We start from the raw sequence: 15,817 nt of genomic DNA, 5'->3' as shown, positions 1-15,817 counted from the left end.
CGGGGGGGGGTCTAATTTCATATTGTGTCACTTTTTCAGGAACTGGCCTGCAAGCAAAAAAAATGGGAAGTTATGTAGTTGCATGGGAGTCAGCAGAAATACGCTCTATGTGTGGATTGCTTCAAACCCAAACCAGCTCGCAAAGTAAGTACTAACAATTTTGTTTTGTCTTGACGAGAGTGGTACAACTTACTTTCAAAATTGGAAACTTTCTTTGGCTTAGGGTCGAAGAATGTTCATATTTCGGTGTGTGACACCTGTCAGATAAATGAAATAACATTGAGGGCTAACTCCCTGAAAAATAATAATATCGTCATGAAATATTTCAGGAGCGCGTCCAGGATGACTGTGGATTACATCGAGTTTGGAGATTACAGCGCTGACAACGAAAGCGAACAAAATGTCAGCGTCTTTAGCACGGTGAATGTTGTCGGCAAACTGCCCTTTTTGACTCCTTTCCTGGTGGCCGTCAACGTCTTGGTCTGCGTGGTGGGCCTGGCCGGGAACTCCTTGGTGATCTGGATCTGCGGCTGGAAGATGAAAAGAACAGTCATCACCACTTGGTACCTGAGTCTGGCCGTCTCCGACTTGTTGTTCTGCGCCCTCCTGCCCTTGGAGGTGGCCTACACGCTCACCTCGCACTGGCCTTTCGGACAAGCGCTGTGCAAGCTGGTGTCCTCGGCGCTCTTCTTCAACATGTTCAGCAGCGTCTTCCTTTTAGTTCTGATCAGCGCCGACCGATGCGTGCTGACCTGCTTCCCGGTGTGGTCGCGCAACCGCCGCACGGTCCGCGGGGCCTCGGCGGCCGTGGCGCTCATGTGGGTGCTCTCGGCGCTCCTCACGCTGCCCTCGCTGGCTGTCAGGCAAACGGCGCTCCAAGGAGACGTGGTCCGATGCTACGTGCGCTACACGGCGCCGTCCAAACACAAGGCGGTGGCGTTGAGCCGCTTCCTATGCGGCTTCCTGCTGCCTTTCCTGGCCATCGTGTGGTGCAGCGCCGTGCTGGCAGCCAAGCTGCGAGGGATGAGCATCAGGTGGGACCTCTTCTTCCTTCCCGCTGGCCCAAAATGTGCAAAGCTGTCAAATGCTGATGATGCTGGTCTCATGTCGGAATGAAATGCTTGGGAACATCAAAGCGTTGACCTCGCCGTGCGTTCGTCTTGTTCGTTTAGATCCAGCAAGCCTTACAAAATCATGGCGGCGCTCATCTTCTGCTTCTTTGTGTGCTGGGTTCCCTACCACACTTTTGTTCTCCTGGAGTTGAACGTGCAGAAAGTCAGCCTGGAGAGTCTTCAGACCGGGATGCGAGTGGGCACCACTCTGGCTGCGGCAAACAGTTTTCTCTCACCCGTTCTTTATATTTTCATCGGTAATGACTTCAACCAAATGTTAAGACGCTCGGTGACGGAAAGGTGGGAGTCAGTGATGGATGTCCGGACTGCACCTTCTCAGTCAGTGCAAAACATGCCAAATGTTTGAGTCCGTATGGATGTTGTTGGTGTGGATCTGATGCTTGACATGAGTCATTCGCTCAACATAAGATGCTTAACACCGTTCTCTGACAACCTTTTTGAAAATGAGTGTCAACCTTTTTGAAACTGAGTGTCATGACCACTTCACTTTGTCTTTTGTTGCATTTCATTTTAGTCACTGGAAATTTCATTTCCTCTTCAAGCCTTTCGTTTATGAGTGTACACATTCCCCGACCCTAACCTTACTCTTTTTTTTTTTTTTTTTGGTCAAGTGCACGTGCACACAAAATGTGACCTCTGCAGTTCATGTTTCTCAGCTCAATTTCCGAAATAAAGCGTCCCTAAAGTCCTCCAGGCGCTAGACGGCGCTGTGTACTTTCATTTTCTCACTGAAGTCCTCCTAGCGCTAGGTGACGCTGTGTACCTTTTTGTTTTCGTGACGAAGAAGACTAGCTTTTCCGCTATGTGACGTAGGTAGCTTTCCCAACTCGAAACAACAAGCTCGGACTTTAGCTTACGCGTCTTTTGAATACTTTGCCGTGTTAAGCTCACGTCACCGCCGGTGAGCCCCCTCCCCCCCACTCGCTCAGCTGTTTGCCTGGCCCGTACAACGGCTTCACATCAGGAAGCAAGCTAACAGCTGTGTAGCTTGCTGACGTCGAACTCCGAAGAATTGTACCCGTTCCCGGTGTCTCAATGTGCGCCTTTTGACGTGTTGGACGTCGGCGTAGCTTTGCCGGCCGACTGTGCATAGTTGTTAACCGACTGGAGCTTCGCGTAAATGGCCAGCGCGGCTCCCTCTTCCCCTTCCCCGGTCGCCGGAGCGGCCGCCGCGGAGAACGCGAGCGCCGGATCCAGCAGCACGACCGCGGGCGACGGTGGCAACCAGGACAGCACATTTGAGTGCAACATTTGTCTCGACACCGCCAAGGATGCCGTCATCAGCCTGTGTGGACACCTCTTCTGGTAGGACGTCCATCTTTCCTAAAGCCTATTGTTTTGAAAATCAAATCAAGAGTCGAGGGGCGTGACGTTCGCGAGGCCATCAATCAGCTGGACGATGCAAAGCTGCCGAGCATTTTTGTCTGCTCCCTAAAGTGCTCGACGTCAAATGTGTATAGCGAAAGCCTGGTTGAGTTTGGTTTCCGTGCCGTTTCTCGTGAATCTAATACGACGTGTTTGTTTCCCAACATTCCGCCATCGCCAACTTGTTTCCCCATCAGCTGGCCTTGTTTGCACCAGGTAAGCGCAACGGTCTTCTTATAAACACTTTCCAGTCATCATCTCCAACTGAAACCAGAAGACGTTTCTATTCATACCCCCGTATGAATATTTTGACAGGTTGTTTGTACTCTTCTGGTTTCAACTGCCAAATAAAAGCTTTCCGGATAAACACGTTGTTTGTTTTTCAAGTGGTTGGAGACGAGACCGAGCAGACAAGTGTGCCCGGTGTGTAAAGCCGGCATCAGCAGGGACAAAGTCATCCCCTTATATGGGCGCGGAAGCACCAGTCAGCAGGACCCCAGGTAGGAAGCTTCTCAGTACAAAACAGCAATGGGGTCGTAAGCGACACCTGACTCAAGTCAAAGCCGCTCTTGTTTTATTTCAAGAGAGAAAACACCCCCGCGACCACAAGGCCAAAGGCCCGAGCCAGAAAACCGCGGCGTAAGTACAGCGGGTGTCTTTTTTTTCCCTTACATGTTTATTTGTGATGGTGTTGTGCCCGATTCCAATCTGAAGATAACTTCACTTACGCTTAGGATAACCTGTGCCAGCTCTCTGAAGTCATAGAATTGACAAAACCATACGGTGAAATTGAACAGTGCCACCGTTTGTGCATCATGGCAACTGGCCAGCAGGGGACAGTGTCCCCGATCCCCGCCTTAAGGTTCTCCACGTTTTCAGGGCTTCCAGGGATTCGGCTTTGGGGACGGAGGTTTTCAGATGTCCTTTGGAATCGGCGCCTTCCCCTTTGGTATTTTTGCCACCGCCTTTAACATCAACGACGGCCGACCCCCTCCAGGTATTGGGCGTACGTGTCCATCGATGATCTCGCAATCCTAATCTTCTCCCTCCCTCCCTCCCTCCCTCCCTCCCTCCCTCCCTTCGTGCGCCGCTCAGCCGCCCCGGGGACCCCGCAGCACACGGACGAACAGTTCCTGTCCCGACTTTTCCTCTTCGTGGCGCTGGTCATCATGTTTTGGCTCCTCATTGCCTGAACCCAAGATGGGATTCATTCGTAGAGACAAGATAAGACTCTCTTCCTTTTCATAGGCACCCGCGCCAGATCCACAAAAGAGAGCCGAGTGAACACAACACAACACAACGCAACACAACACGAGCGACAGCCCCGATGCATTCATACCAATAATAATGCAAAAACACAGTCGAGCGGGAGAGCCGAGTCGTTCCTCCCTCGCATTTTTGGGGATTTGACGATTCGGCAGATTTTGTTCTGGTATTCGATGGTGCTTGACACTAAGGAACTATATGAGGAGAATGTTCACATTGCTTGATCTTGTGACAGTTTTAACATTTTTTAGTGGAGGCCGGGGGCGTCATCATTGTGTCGGATAGAGTTCAAGAGAATGTTCAACATGCTTCAGTGAGTCGTTTTGACCCCTTTGCCGCTTTGTAAATCCAATGCGCCATGAGGGTAGCCATTTGTCCCATTTTGTCAACTTTGGAGATCAAAATGAAATTCTATTGTAATCCATTAAAAATGATCTATTAGAAATTTGTGTGCAAGTTACTAAAGTGAGTGTCGGCAAGCGGCAGCTTTGGCCGCTCCTAATCCCCTCTAATGAAATGCGCGGCGCACAATGAGCACAGATAGCATCTGGCAAGCTATTAAAGGCGCCGGCCGCCAAAAGGATGAGATGGCGTTTGTCGTTATCTGCGCTCCAAAGGCCGCCGCCGCCGCGTGTGAGGAGCTTAGGATGCATTGTAGAAATCCATTAATGCCATTGCCAGCCTGCTATGAAATGGAATCCGCGCCGTGCTGATAACATGGCCAAAAAGCCAATTGTGAACACGCCACGGACGGGACGGCTTCATCGTCCATCCGCATCGGATCGTAATCCACGTCCGTCGGTTCATACGACAGAAATCACAAACGACGAGTGAAAACTTTGCTCTTTTCTTCACCGTCTTAATCCGCCTCCCTAATACCGAGATTTTCTCCGTAAACCCGCCAACAATGAGGATCTTTGGCGCTTTTCCACATCTCATTTTATGCAGCCAAAATCTGATGAAAAGAAATGAAGAAGGTGAGATTAACCTTTTCAAAAAAAAAAAAAAAGACCAGATTAGCTGGTTTATGTCTGGAAGAGGGGATTGTACCTTTTTTTTTTTCTTTCTTTAAATTTTCCAGGTGGTGTTCTGCAAGCTGGGCCCAGTGTTGCGGAGGCTGGCGACATGGAGAGGCAAAAGTTCCCCTTCACCATCGAAGACATCCTGAGGAATTATCCAGACGCGGGCCAGGATAATCCAGCGCTGTGGTGTTTGTGTTGTTGCTGCTGCTGCTGCTGCTGCTGCTGCTGCTGCTGCTGCTGTTGCAGTCGCCGCTGTTGCGGAGACGGGAGGACCGCCCGTCCTCGGCAAGGTAACAGCCCAAATGTTTCTGCAAACCAGGCTGTTTGGACAACACGGCAACATGACTGAGATCTGCTCCCGTATGGTCTCAGCACCACAACCTCTCGCCGAGCTTCCCTCCCAAGAGCCGTGGGCAGCGACGTCGGAGGCCGGCGTCCGAGAAGAAGACCAAGAAGCGGAGGTCCGGACGCCGAGGAGGACCCGGCGACACAGAACCATCTTCACTGAGGAGCAGCTGGACGCGCTGGAGGAACTCTTTCTGCAGAACCACTACCCAGATGTCAACGCTCGGGAAGAGCTAGCGCAGAGCACTCGCCTCAGAGAAGAGAGGGTGGAGGTAAGTGCCAGCTACGGTGGCCAGGGAGAGACCATTTTAATGTTGGTATTTTTTATGTTGAATAGCCAAAGAAAATGTCCAACAATAAGCATGTACTATTGGTTTTTCTTATATATGAAATAAATGTATGTTATTGTTTTTTGAGATTCAAAATATGTTCTTAGTGTGATTTTATATTGATTTTTGATCACCAAATTTTTTTTCTTTACTTTAAAATAAAATTGGGATACATAAACACAAACCCCAAGATTTGGAGAGGCGTTTTTGGACGGGGCAGAGATCCATTCCAGTCACAATTGCATTGTTTTGGGCATAGAAAAAAATAAACATTTGGAGTTGTTTTTATAACATATAAATATTATAATCATGTAAATATTAAAATATCATTATTTCTTGCAATATCAGAGTAAAAATTCACTTTTTTTGTGTCTATTTTCAGGTTTGGTTTAAAAACCGCAGAGCCAAGTGGAGGCGCCAGAAAAGACTCTCTTTTAATGCAGAAAACTGCCCGTGACTGACTGCATGTCACTAACTCTTTTATTAACACTTTGTACCATTTAAATGATAATTAACGATTATAGACTATTTTAAATGTTTTCTTTTATAGTTATTTTTCTTTACCAAAACAGCAGCATCTCTGAACGCAAATACGCATCCCCCATAAATAAGAAAACATTGTCAACTAGCTTATTTGTGGAATAGCAAGTTCCTAAGGACGGCCGTGGAAGTTCTCTTATTGTCCTGCTGGCAGTCAAGTGTGCCTATCGCGCATGTCCTCAAGAAGAAGACTTTAAAAAAGAGAAGAAGAAGAGGGCTACTTCCGGTGACGTCACAATCGCGTCTGTTTATTGCTGTTGTGTGTTTCTGGTCCAAATCTGAGGCGTTCGTCATCGTAACGTCCGGGTAAAGACCCCATTTAGCGCAAAAGAGACGGAATTGATACTGCACGGGAATATTTGAAGGAATTATTTACGCAGTCGCGTGTGCTGTGACTGGACAAGATCGTAAGGCCGTTGTCGCGAGAAGGTTAGCGTTTAGCTTAGCTACAGTTCGCTTTCCGGCTCGGGAGGCCAGTGGCAGCGCCATGGACGGCAGCGCCAGCGTGAGGAGAGCCCTGTGCGGCACTCTGGTGCCCGCCACCGCCCTCACCGCTGTTGCTCTCATGCCGGAGCCCAAAAACGAGGACGACGGGAAGCCGCACCAAAAGGTCCTAAACGAGGAGGATTACATCGAGGTAAATCGCGCAAACGTCAAGGGCGACGTCATTTGAACTGTTGCGCGTGCGCAGGACGAGCTTTTAAATGGCTCTTTATTGTGTTGTTTGTGTGCAGTCAACAAAGAGGCTTCAAGCGTTCATTAAGCGTGTAATGATTTTTGTTGAGAGACCTTATCAAAGTTGAAATTGTCGCCACACTTAACATTTCAGTCACCCTTGATGTATCACCTCTGCTGTTTTTGACGGGCTTTAACAGAGCTTGGAGAAGATCATCCAGAGGGACTTTTTCCCAGATGTGACCAAACTGCAGGCTCAGAAGGACTATTTGGATGCAGAAGAGAGCGGAGACCTGGAGCGCATGAGAGAAATCTCCATTCGCTACGGGAAGTCCAAAAACACCCCCCAATCTTCTGCCCCCTGTGAGTGCTACAATCCGGACTGTTTTTGTATTTGTCTTGTGTCATGATTGCTAAACGACTCTGTCTTTTGCGTTAGATGTGACGCCGGCGAGCTTTGAGACACCAGTGGGCCGTGCGGGCTCGCCATCCTTCTCCACCAGAGGCGCAGATGCCGGTGAGCGGCTCAGACGTGCGGCTGGTATTCTTTCACGAGACGTGCGTTTGATGTCTGCGGATGGTGTCTTGCCTGCAGAAAGCGTGGCGGGCGACAAGCGCGAGGAGAAGGAGCTGCCCTCGTTGGATAGCTTCATGGCCAAAAACACCAGCGAGGACAACGCCTCGTTTGAGCAGATCATGGAACTGGCGGAGGACAAGGAGAAGATGAAGCACGCGTGGCTGTACGAGGCCGAAGCCGAGTTCAAACAGGCAATACAGTGAACGCCGATCTTCTCACTCTTGCCGTTATGAAGAACTGAACTGTTGTGAATTCTCACTCTGAGAAAAGGCAAAGAAAAGAGGACTCTCACTGTTCTCAAACATGCGGTTGTTCAACCGATTCCACAAACACATCATGCAAAAATCGACTTTTGTTGTTATTGTTCTAACTCTTGTTTCTTTTTTTTCCCCCACTCCTCAGCGTCATGAGCAGAACCTCGCCTTACCACAAGCAGAGAAGGCTGCTCTTGAGTGTGTTAAAGCCGGCCTGGAAACGTGGGAATATAAAGCAAAGAACGCCTTGATGTATTATCCAGAAGGTACACTTGATGATTTGAAAAATGCGCCAAAAGAAATCCATGGCAACCTCTGTGGTCCGTAATTATGACTTCAACGTCAAACTCGCACTCCATTTTCATCAGGTGTCAAAGACGACGACGCGCTCTTCAAGAAGCCCCGCGAGGTGGTTCACAAGAACACACGCTTTACCGGCGACCCCTTCAGCAGGGCGCTCAACAAGAGCCAGATTCAGCAGGCAGCGGCGCTCAACGCGCAGGTGACCGTCGTGCTCGCGCACCCAATTGAGACGTTTCCCCGTTGAAAAACGCTACCCGGGAGTCTCCAAAGCACAATTGCATTTTTCACTGTCTCCGATGTATCGGTCCGAGTAACCCTGTTCACGTGATACTCTGTGCTCCAGTTCAAGCAGGGTAAGGTGGGCCCGGACGGCAAAGAGTTGATCGCGCATGAATCTCCCACGGTGAACGGTTACGGTTTTGAAAGGACGCCCTCCCCCGCCCCTGGTGAGAAACACAACAAGCGCACCATTTCTTTTTGGAGCGCGAGTCAATCTCCTCATCCCGGGTACTCTTTTTTCTTTTTTTTTTCTTTCCCCAGGTGTGGCCGAATCGCCTCTAATGACATGGGGAGAAATCGAGAGCACGCCGTTCCGCTTGGACGGATCCGACACGCCCTACGCCGAGAGGAACCACGGCCCCTCTTTTAAGGTACCAGAATGTTCTGTGGTGTTTTAGATTGGAGATAGTTATCCGCCGCGCCCTGTTCCGACAGATTCCCGAGCCGGGGAGACGAGAGCGACTGGGCTTGAAGATGGCCAACGAAGCGGCCGCCAAAAATCGGGCCAAAAAACAGGAGGCCTTGAGGAAAGTTACAGAAAACTTGGCCAGGTAATATTTTTGCACTTTAGTTGCACTGGTCTTCTTCCGTGTCATCTGCTCCCTGGTGCTCCCTATCACCCGGAAGTACAGCACAACTTCACTGAATTATTGTGACGCACAAAATGTTGTATTCTTTACATTATTTAAAGGAATTGACCTCATGGCTTACCTTTTTGTGTTTTTGATTGTATTTGATTTTATTTTTTGCGATGGCAGCCTGACCCCGAAAGGCCTGAGCCCGGCCTTGACCCCGGCCCTGCAGCGTCTGGTCAACCGCACGTCCAGCAAGTACACAGACAAAGCTCTGCGGGCCAGCTACACGCCGTCGCCCTCGCACCGCGCCGTCGGCTGCAAGTCGCCCTTCGGCGGGCCGGCCACGCCCTCAACCACACCCGACAAGGCCAAGACGCCCGGAGAGCACGACGTGTCGTCGCTCACAGACAATCTCTTGCAGCTGCCCAAGAGACGGAAAGCTTCAGACTTTTTCTAACAGGACATTTTGATGGACCGAATGCGATGTCACCAATTGATTTGCTTTGCGTTGATCCTTTTTTTTTTATTTTTCACGATGGTGACCAATTTGTATTTATCGGTGTTGTTCACACTTACCAAAATAGCCAGTACATAACCAGCGCCACACTTATCCAAGCGCTGTTATCAAAAGCATGTCATAACATCACTCAGTTTCCCAGGTGAAACTATTGTTTATTGAGCTATTGTCTGAACTGTGAACTTATTTTGTAAATATATTCCCTTGTGTATTAAGAAAAAAAAAAGAATACAGTAGGCGGGGCCGTACTTGGGAGTCGAATCTCGGAGTTGAATCGAGCGCTTGGTGTGTTGCGTGTTTGGGATTGTTGAGATGGGTTGAGGCGGCCATCTTGATGAGCGGCAAACGGGAGGACGGCGGCGGGCGACTGGATGTGCAACAAAAGCAAAAACAAACCTTCGCCGCCCCTCGCCTCGCTCCCTCCCTCCTTTCCGTCCGTCTAAAGGACGATGCTCATCCAACGTTTAGACTTTGCTCGCCAGCTCTCTTTTGAGTTGAACGCCGAAAAACCACGATGGGCCAACGTCAAGGCGGACGATTAACCGGATAAATCCCGGACGAGGTCGGACGACGAGCGCCGTCGCAGCAGTAGCAGCAGCAGCAGCTTCCCTCTCCCTCCCTCCCACTCTATTCCCCCTTCCCCTGCCTGTACATGGTTCATATTTCTGGATAAAAGAGTGACTATGAATGGAGGATAAATGTTGCCAAAGGCTGACAGCGGCAGTTTCGTCCTCTTCTCTTTGCTCTTTGTCCTCACGTTGACGGACCCGCCACGGCCAGGTAAGCGGCGTCGCTTCGCTTCGACTAGAAGTTAACCGGGCTTGTGTTTGGCGGCGAGGCCTATCTGAGCCGCGCGCGGCCTCGAGTTATTTGGAGCGGTCCACCAAGCATTTGCTCACAAATGTTCTCTTAGCGTAACTATTTGTGTCTTTTTCGCAGCGAATTGACTGGGACGTACGTTGTGTCCGTTTTGGTGCAAGTGCGACTCGAATGTCGTGAAGCACTTTTCGCCTGTGTTGTGCTAGCCTAGAGCTAATTCTCGATTTGCATGGAAGATTCATGGTGCTGCATCAAAACGCCTGCCGCCTATTTGCTCTCATCCCCCAGCACCACCTTGCAGAGATTGCAAGATTGAGAAAAATTCACCGGGAAACAATTTGAATCCATCTATTAAGCGTCTGCCTAATCGGTAAAGGACCTCCTTCAAATCGTAACATTCGCCAAAGCGAGCGTTCTACATTTTCACAACACTGCGACACACGCGCCTTTTATTGACTCGTAATGATTAGGATTGCAAAAACTGTCCAAATGGAGTTTCAAGACAGGGCTCCAAATGTAGGCTTTATGGGGATGTTTTGGTTTGGTGAAATGATATACAATAGAGGGAGGGCTCCTTCCGAGCTTTGTGCTAAAATTAGTCCAATATCCCAAAATCCCATGCGGCAGACTACTGGAAGTCGATTCCGTCCGTCTCTTACGAACGCGTACGTCGGTCGGTCAGTTGGATTCGTTTGCGCAACGACAAGTTGCTAAAGCTGCAATCTGCAGGAGATTGGGTTACGAAATCACTACTGCCGCCTGCGGGCGTCAAATGAAATTGCACACTCTTCTTCACTTGTGGTCTCCCATCTTTCTAGCCACCCTCTGAGGAAACTCGTGACTCTGATACGACGAGCCAACACGAGAACGCGGTTGGCGTCACATCTGCTGAAAAAGCGTGGGAATTTCCCCAAAAAGCGCCTTTTGGCATCAAGTGTCAAGCTCGCTATTGAAGCGCGGGAAGCTGTAACTGGACCTGCCTGTTGAGCGAGCGAGAGAGCCGCACTTTGAAATTCAGACTTCTTGTGCTAGCGAGTGAGGCAAGAAGCCAAAGCTCCTCGCTGGAGATTTGAAATGATTGGACTAGGTCGCCAGTGGAGACTTTTGAACACCGTCAACCCGCACGCAGGTGCTTGCTTGTTACCCGACTCAACTGTTTCCATTTGTTTCAGGTGCCCGGCTAGCGCTGGCAAGATTATTGTCAGGTAAGCAAGCAGCATTGTTGGCGTTCAGTCGCCTTTAGTCACTAAGAAGGCGTCTTGCACTGGATGACAGGTTCTCTTCCATTTTATTTTGCAAATGTTGACAGTTTTTTGCTGCAAGTCAGGAACAATGAGTGCGTACAAATGTCCACGTTTAAGGTGGCCCATACCTGGCCTCATTTGAAGATATCAGGCGCCCTCTTGTGGCCGTTTTACGATGCCGTATAGCGTCGGTCGTTGTTTTTTTGGATCTGTTCATGTCATCTGTCGCTGATACCCTCGGGTGATCAATTATCGTGCAGCGGTGGTTGTTTTAGTGCTCTATAAATAACAGTTGGGGTCAGCTGAGGATGTTGGCGGCCTGGTGCGGCGCGGCGTGGCGCGGCGCGGCGTGGCGTGCAGGCAGGCTGTGTCAACTCTGCTTGCATTTGGCGTCTTGTTCCAATCATCCAACACCTTTGCCTCCCTTCTCCACGTCACTCGGGAGAGAAGGGCCACAAAAGTGACTTCTGTGGTCACCCTGGCTTGACCTTTCCTCCTGCTGTGCTCAAGTTTGCTCTGGCGTGTGGCTGCGTTTCAGAGCAGCGCTGCAGCCCCGGTCAGTTTGCCTGCCGCAGCGGCAAGATGCAGTGCATCCCCATGTCCTGGCAGTGTGACGGCTGGACGGCGTGCGAGGACCACAGCGACGAGATGGACTGCCCCCGTGAGTACTTGAAATTCAAGAGGAACTCGACGTCTTGTTTTGAAGCGACAGTTGGAGACTTCTAATAATTACTCACAATTTTCCCAGCCATAAAGGAAGAGCGATTTCGTTTCGGCCAAGGTTACGACCAGGTGGACGACGTCATTGGCGTGGCTCAGCCCGTGCGATTCAACAGTGAGTGTCGAATTAAAAACAAAGAAACGCGCAGCCCGAAAAATCAACGACTCCACTCCTCCCTCTCCCACACGTGAGCAGAGAAATGCCCGAGCGGCTGGCACCACTACGAGAAGACGGCCAGCTGCTACAAGGTGTACCTGCGCAGCGAGAACTACTGGCAGGCGGCCGACACCTGCCAGAAGGTGGACGGCTCCCTGGCCACCTTTGTCACCGACGAGGAGCTGCAGTTCATCCTCAAGATCCAAGTGGACTTTGACGACCAAGTGTGCGAGCTCAGAGACCAGTGCAAGTGAGAGCGAGCGAGCGAGCGAGCGGCGCTGGTTTCGGCGTGGTTCCAATCCCCGTCCGACCTAAAGTGTTTCTTCTTCTCTTTTTTTTTTTTTTTTTTTTTTTTTTTTTTTTTTTTTTTGCAGGTTCTGGGTGGGCTACCAGTACGTGATCACCAACCAGAACCACTCGGCTGAGGGCCACTGGGAGGTGGTTTATAACGGTATCCACATTTGCTGTCATTTTCTCCAATGTCTTTCCGAGGAATGATTTGATCCGATTCAAATGTTGCCACGCAGGCCCCGTGCAGGTGTTCCTACCGCCGGACGGGCTCCCCAACCTGGGCGAGGCCAACCAGGACAACGTTTTCTGCGCCCAGCTGCAGCGTTTCCAGCTGCAGAGCATGAACGAGCGCGGCCTGCACAGCTGGCACGCCGAGAACTGCTACAAGAAGTTCCCCTTCCTCTGCAAACGCAGTACGTGGGCCACCCGGAGAGCCCAAGAACTTTCCGGGGAACCCGTTGTGAAAATGTCGCCTTTTGGCGCAGAGCAAACGTGCGTGGACATCAAGGACAACGTGGTGGGCGAGGGCTACTACTTCACGCCCAAAGGCGACGACCCGTGCCTGAGCTGCACGTGTCACGACGGCGAGCCCGAGATGTGCGTGGCCGCGCTCTGCGAGCGGCCGCAGGGGTGCCAGCACTTCCGCAAGGACCCCAAAGAGTGCTGCAAGTTCACCTGCCTGGACCCAGGTAACGCTAGACGTGGTTCGGGTGGGTCTGTCCGCAAACGCGGCGCTGGCTCCACGTGCGTTTGTGTGGCCCTCAGACGGGAGCAGCCTCTTTGACTCCATGGCCAGCGGCATGCGTCTGATCGTCAGTTGCATCTCGTCCTTCCTCATCCTGTCCCTGCTGCTCTTCATGGTGCACCGCCTTCGACAGCGGCGGCGGGAGCGCATCGAAACGCTCATCGGAGGCAACCGTGAGCGCTGCAAATGCCATCCGCGCGCTACCAGGAATTGGCATCGAGCGTACCAAGTCAATTTGGCCTTTGTGTGTCTCAGTGCACCACTTCAACCTGGGCAGACGCGTGCCGGGCTTCGACTACGGCCCGGACGCCTTTGGCACGGGCCTGACTCCGCTGCATCTGTCCGATGATGGCGAAGGAGGCGCCTTCCACTTCCAGGAGCCGCCACCGCCCTACGCCGCGTACAAGTACCCCGACATCCATCACCCCGACGACCCCCCGCCCCCCTACGAGGCCTCCATCGACCCCGATAGCCTCCTCTATGTGGACCTCAGTAAGACCGCACAAACAAGCAACACACGCACACAAACACACTTTGTGCTCCCAAAGTGATCGTCCTTAATACGACGTTGGCGCCCTTCACAGGACACGGCAGCATGCCAGTGATGGCGGGCCACCAGGTGAGCACGGCGGTGGACGGGCTCCAGCAGGCCCCTGCCGCACCCAGCCCCGCAACCGTCTCCCAGGCCCGGGAGGACTCGGTGGACAGCAGCACCCTCCTGGTGGGACCCGATACCCCCACCACGGACGGCCCGGGCGCCGCCACGCCGCCTGACTGCGCCTCGCCGTCCTCCCTCAGCACAGCTGTCTAAGAATGACGGACGGATGGACGGACGGACAGACGGATGGATGGACAGACGGACAGGACTGTTTGTGTATAAAGAACACTAATTTAAGGATGCATTTTTACTGATCTGATTGGCCCTCCAGAATGTAAATATGCCCCTGGGGTAGTTAAACGCGCCGCCGCTCGCTGTCCTGTCTCGACTCCATTCTTTCTTACAGTGTATGGATTGTGCAAGTCGGTACGTTGACGTCCCACTTCCTTTTCTCTGCTTTTCAACTGATGATTGCTTGACGTCGATGGAAGCTGAAGGCATCATCAAAATGGAAACATTCAATTCCATACAAAAGTTCCCCCTCCTTCTTGCTCATGGACACGTTTGGTTCGACAATCGTCTTGGTCCCTGTCATCTGTTATGGCGATGTGCTTTTTTTCCCCTTGTTCAACTTTAGTCGAGAAAAAATGGAGTCATGAACAAACTTTTTCATCTGGAAGAAAACTAGCTGCATTATTGTACAATGACATGATTTTTTGGAGGGGGATAAGAAGTCATTTCGCTAACCACATTGACTTTATTCCCATAAAATCAACATTTGTTGCAACTTTATTCTCTTACAATGACAACTTCATGTTAAGTTCTGATGTTTGTGCACTGCAAATGAAATATTTGCATCATTTTCTCCACACCTACTTCCTCTCGCTTGCTCAGCCCCCCCAATCTTTTTGTTTTTGTAGACAATCATCTCCCCGTCATCCATTTCCGGTGATGTGCTTAGTTTGTCCCCCATTTTGTTTTGAGCCATGACAATCCCTCAGTGGCGTGCATGTGTGTTTCTTTTTTGTCGATGCATGTTTTTGTTCATTGAGGTCTCTTTTTGTACAAAGCCCCAGACATGATCTGAGGGACACACACACACAGTACCTACATTTGCATTAAAATCATGCAGCCAAAATACCAACCTTGTGAAACTGGGACATCTGGGTAAGTAAAGTGTGTAAGTGCAATTTTGTAGCCCAGGCCAAATGTCAAGGAATGATCATTACCAATACTTTTAATTTGTACATTTGTTTAATTTGTGGCTGCACGTAAGTGATGTTGTAGCCCCCCCCCCCCCCCCCCGATTTACTTTGATTTTCATTGTTCTTTGTTTTGTTTTTTTGTTGAATGTATTTTGTTTTGATTCTTTATTAGCCTTGGAATGAAGCAATGCTCTTGTTTGTATAGGAGGCGTTTGTATTTTTTCTCAACTAGATGTACTGTACGTCTAATTAAATGCCAAATAAATAACGCCGTGCAGAATGACTCAGGCACTCGTTCATCTTTGAAACTGCACACAAAAGACTGCGAAGGAGCAAACCATTCGACATACAAAGCGACTGAAGTACCGTGACCGGACATTCTCTTTTCCCCGGACATGTTCTACTTTTGAGCCCTGAGAAAAATGTCCGGGGGGAATTTCAAAAGTCGTCCGGGATTTTGTTGGACTGGGAAAGTACTTAACTGAGACCGCTCATGTCCCTCCCGGATCTTGTGAGTACGCCTTCTTATTTATTTATTTAACCTCGTGTAGTGTACCTATTGAAGTGTCCATGAGGTGTATCTAATAACAGGCCACTTCATTAAATATCATATAGGGCTAGAGCTTGACACCTGTGACCTTTGACCATGATATTTCCCTAATAAAGTGGCCTGTTATTAGGTCCACTTGAAAATGGCGGTGTACCTAATGGAGTGTCTGTGTGATTCCCTCGTTAAGTGCAGCTGCGGGAAAACTTTTAGCTCCTGCAGCACGTGAAAGGAGCTAAAAGTTTTCCCGCAGGTGCGCTTAACGAGACTCACTTTGAAAACATATTGGAACGTGGCCCCTTGAGGACTGG

At 50.4% G+C, this 15,817-nt stretch overlaps 5 protein-coding genes across 8 annotated transcripts; all 5 read left to right on the top strand.

Annotated features, from left to right (window-relative positions):
* Positions 1–42: 42 nt before the first annotated feature.
* LOC148389275 (chemerin-like receptor 1) lies at positions 43–1,821 on the top strand. Of its 2 annotated transcripts, none has more exons than XM_088391795.1 (3): positions 43–144; positions 330–1,034; positions 1,173–1,821. In XM_088391795.1, exons 1-3 carry the CDS (start codon positions 83–85, stop codon positions 1,477–1,479), a joined length of 1,074 nt encoding a protein of 357 aa, XP_088247921.1. In that variant the 5' UTR covers positions 43–82; the 3' UTR covers positions 1,480–1,821. The 2 variants fall into 2 exon arrangements, with proteins under 2 accessions (XP_088247921.1, XP_088247922.1); XM_088391796.1 differs by having other exon boundaries at positions 63–148.
* An 85-nt stretch (positions 1,822–1,906) lies between these two features.
* rnf185 (ring finger protein 185) lies at positions 1,907–4,209 on the top strand. Its single transcript, XM_088391798.1, has 6 exons — positions 1,907–2,438; positions 2,696–2,714; positions 2,886–2,998; positions 3,083–3,137; positions 3,378–3,495; positions 3,594–4,209. Exons 1-6 carry the CDS (start codon positions 2,254–2,256, stop codon positions 3,689–3,691), a joined length of 588 nt encoding a protein of 195 aa, XP_088247924.1. The 5' UTR covers positions 1,907–2,253; the 3' UTR covers positions 3,692–4,209.
* A 147-nt stretch (positions 4,210–4,356) lies between these two features.
* Positions 4,357–5,999, top strand: LOC148389273 (visual system homeobox 1-like). Its single transcript, XM_088391797.1, has 4 exons — positions 4,357–4,741; positions 4,846–5,076; positions 5,159–5,403; positions 5,843–5,999. The coding sequence occupies exons 1-4, from the start codon at positions 4,672–4,674 to the stop codon at positions 5,915–5,917; spliced, it is 621 nt and encodes a 206-aa protein (XP_088247923.1). The 5' UTR covers positions 4,357–4,671; the 3' UTR covers positions 5,918–5,999.
* Positions 6,000–6,198: 199 nt separating this feature from the next.
* ess2 (ess-2 spliceosome associated protein) lies at positions 6,199–9,428 on the top strand. The gene is made up of 10 exons (XM_088391790.1): positions 6,199–6,637; positions 6,876–7,038; positions 7,115–7,192; positions 7,271–7,443; positions 7,655–7,772; positions 7,875–8,008; positions 8,153–8,255; positions 8,350–8,459; positions 8,524–8,639; positions 8,847–9,428. The coding sequence occupies exons 1-10, from the start codon at positions 6,488–6,490 to the stop codon at positions 9,118–9,120; spliced, it is 1,419 nt and encodes a 472-aa protein (XP_088247916.1). The 5' UTR covers positions 6,199–6,487; the 3' UTR covers positions 9,121–9,428.
* A 75-nt stretch (positions 9,429–9,503) lies between these two features.
* dgcr2 (DiGeorge syndrome critical region gene 2) lies at positions 9,504–15,242 on the top strand. Of its 3 annotated transcripts, XM_088391785.1 has the most exons (11): positions 9,507–9,960; positions 11,172–11,204; positions 11,782–11,904; positions 11,992–12,078; positions 12,160–12,370; positions 12,495–12,571; positions 12,648–12,824; positions 12,897–13,100; positions 13,177–13,329; positions 13,412–13,648; positions 13,741–15,242. In XM_088391785.1, exons 1-11 carry the CDS (start codon positions 9,879–9,881, stop codon positions 13,965–13,967), a joined length of 1,611 nt encoding a protein of 536 aa, XP_088247911.1. In that variant the 5' UTR covers positions 9,507–9,878; the 3' UTR covers positions 13,968–15,242. The 3 variants fall into 3 exon arrangements, with proteins under 3 accessions (XP_088247910.1, XP_088247911.1, XP_088247912.1); XM_088391784.1 differs by having other exon boundaries at positions 9,504–9,960; positions 12,648–13,100; XM_088391786.1 differs by lacking the exon at positions 11,172–11,204 and having other exon boundaries at positions 9,508–9,960.
* The last annotated feature ends 575 nt before the right edge of the window (positions 15,243–15,817 follow it).

The sequence above is a fragment of the Syngnathus floridae genome, chromosome 12 (assembly GCF_059516105.1).
Source record: "Syngnathus floridae isolate MCC-2025c chromosome 12, RoL_Sflo_1.0, whole genome shotgun sequence".
Classification (NCBI taxonomy): Eukaryota; Metazoa; Chordata; class Actinopteri; order Syngnathiformes; family Syngnathidae; genus Syngnathus; species Syngnathus floridae.
The sequence above is the reverse complement of the archived record's forward strand: the minus strand, read 5'-3'. Positions and strand labels throughout refer to the sequence as shown.

What these genes read in the sequence shown, in the direction of transcription:
- rnf185 (XM_088391798.1), top strand. Translation starts at nt 2,254, where the DNA reads ATGGCCAGCGCGGCTCCCTCTTCCCCTTCCCCGGTCGCCGGAGCGGCC. An exon ending in ACCAGTCAGCAGGACCCCAG is followed by an intron (nt 2,999 to 3,082) that starts GTAGGAAGCTTC and finishes TTTTATTTCAAG; the next exon opens with AGAGAAAACACCCCCGCGAC. An exon ending in CCGAGCCAGAAAACCGCGGC is followed by an intron (nt 3,138 to 3,377) that starts GTAAGTACAGCG and finishes CCACGTTTTCAG; the next exon opens with GGCTTCCAGGGATTCGGCTT.
- dgcr2 (XM_088391784.1), top strand. Translation starts at nt 9,879, where the DNA reads ATGTTGCCAAAGGCTGACAGCGGCAGTTTCGTCCTCTTCTCTTTGCTC. An exon ending in CGACGAGATGGACTGCCCCC is followed by an intron (nt 11,905 to 11,991) that starts GTGAGTACTTGA and finishes CAATTTTCCCAG; the next exon opens with CCATAAAGGAAGAGCGATTT. An exon ending in TCAGCCCGTGCGATTCAACA is followed by an intron (nt 12,079 to 12,159) that starts GTGAGTGTCGAA and finishes ACACGTGAGCAG; the next exon opens with AGAAATGCCCGAGCGGCTGG.
- LOC148389275 (XM_088391796.1), top strand. Translation starts at nt 63, where the DNA reads ATGGGAAGTTATGTAGTTGCATGGGAGTCAGCAGAAATACGCTCTATG. An exon ending in CAAACCAGCTCGCAAAGTAA is followed by an intron (nt 149 to 329) that starts GTACTAACAATT and finishes GAAATATTTCAG; the next exon opens with GAGCGCGTCCAGGATGACTG. An exon ending in CTGCGAGGGATGAGCATCAG is followed by an intron (nt 1,035 to 1,172) that starts GTGGGACCTCTT and finishes TTGTTCGTTTAG; the next exon opens with ATCCAGCAAGCCTTACAAAA.
- LOC148389273 (XM_088391797.1), top strand. Translation starts at nt 4,672, where the DNA reads ATGAGGATCTTTGGCGCTTTTCCACATCTCATTTTATGCAGCCAAAAT. An exon ending in GATGAAAAGAAATGAAGAAG is followed by an intron (nt 4,742 to 4,845) that starts GTGAGATTAACC and finishes TAAATTTTCCAG; the next exon opens with GTGGTGTTCTGCAAGCTGGG. An exon ending in GACCGCCCGTCCTCGGCAAG is followed by an intron (nt 5,077 to 5,158) that starts GTAACAGCCCAA and finishes GTATGGTCTCAG; the next exon opens with CACCACAACCTCTCGCCGAG.
- ess2 (XM_088391790.1), top strand. Translation starts at nt 6,488, where the DNA reads ATGGACGGCAGCGCCAGCGTGAGGAGAGCCCTGTGCGGCACTCTGGTG. An exon ending in CACCAGAGGCGCAGATGCCG is followed by an intron (nt 7,193 to 7,270) that starts GTGAGCGGCTCA and finishes TCTTGCCTGCAG; the next exon opens with AAAGCGTGGCGGGCGACAAG. An exon ending in GTTACAGAAAACTTGGCCAG is followed by an intron (nt 8,640 to 8,846) that starts GTAATATTTTTG and finishes TTGCGATGGCAG; the next exon opens with CCTGACCCCGAAAGGCCTGA.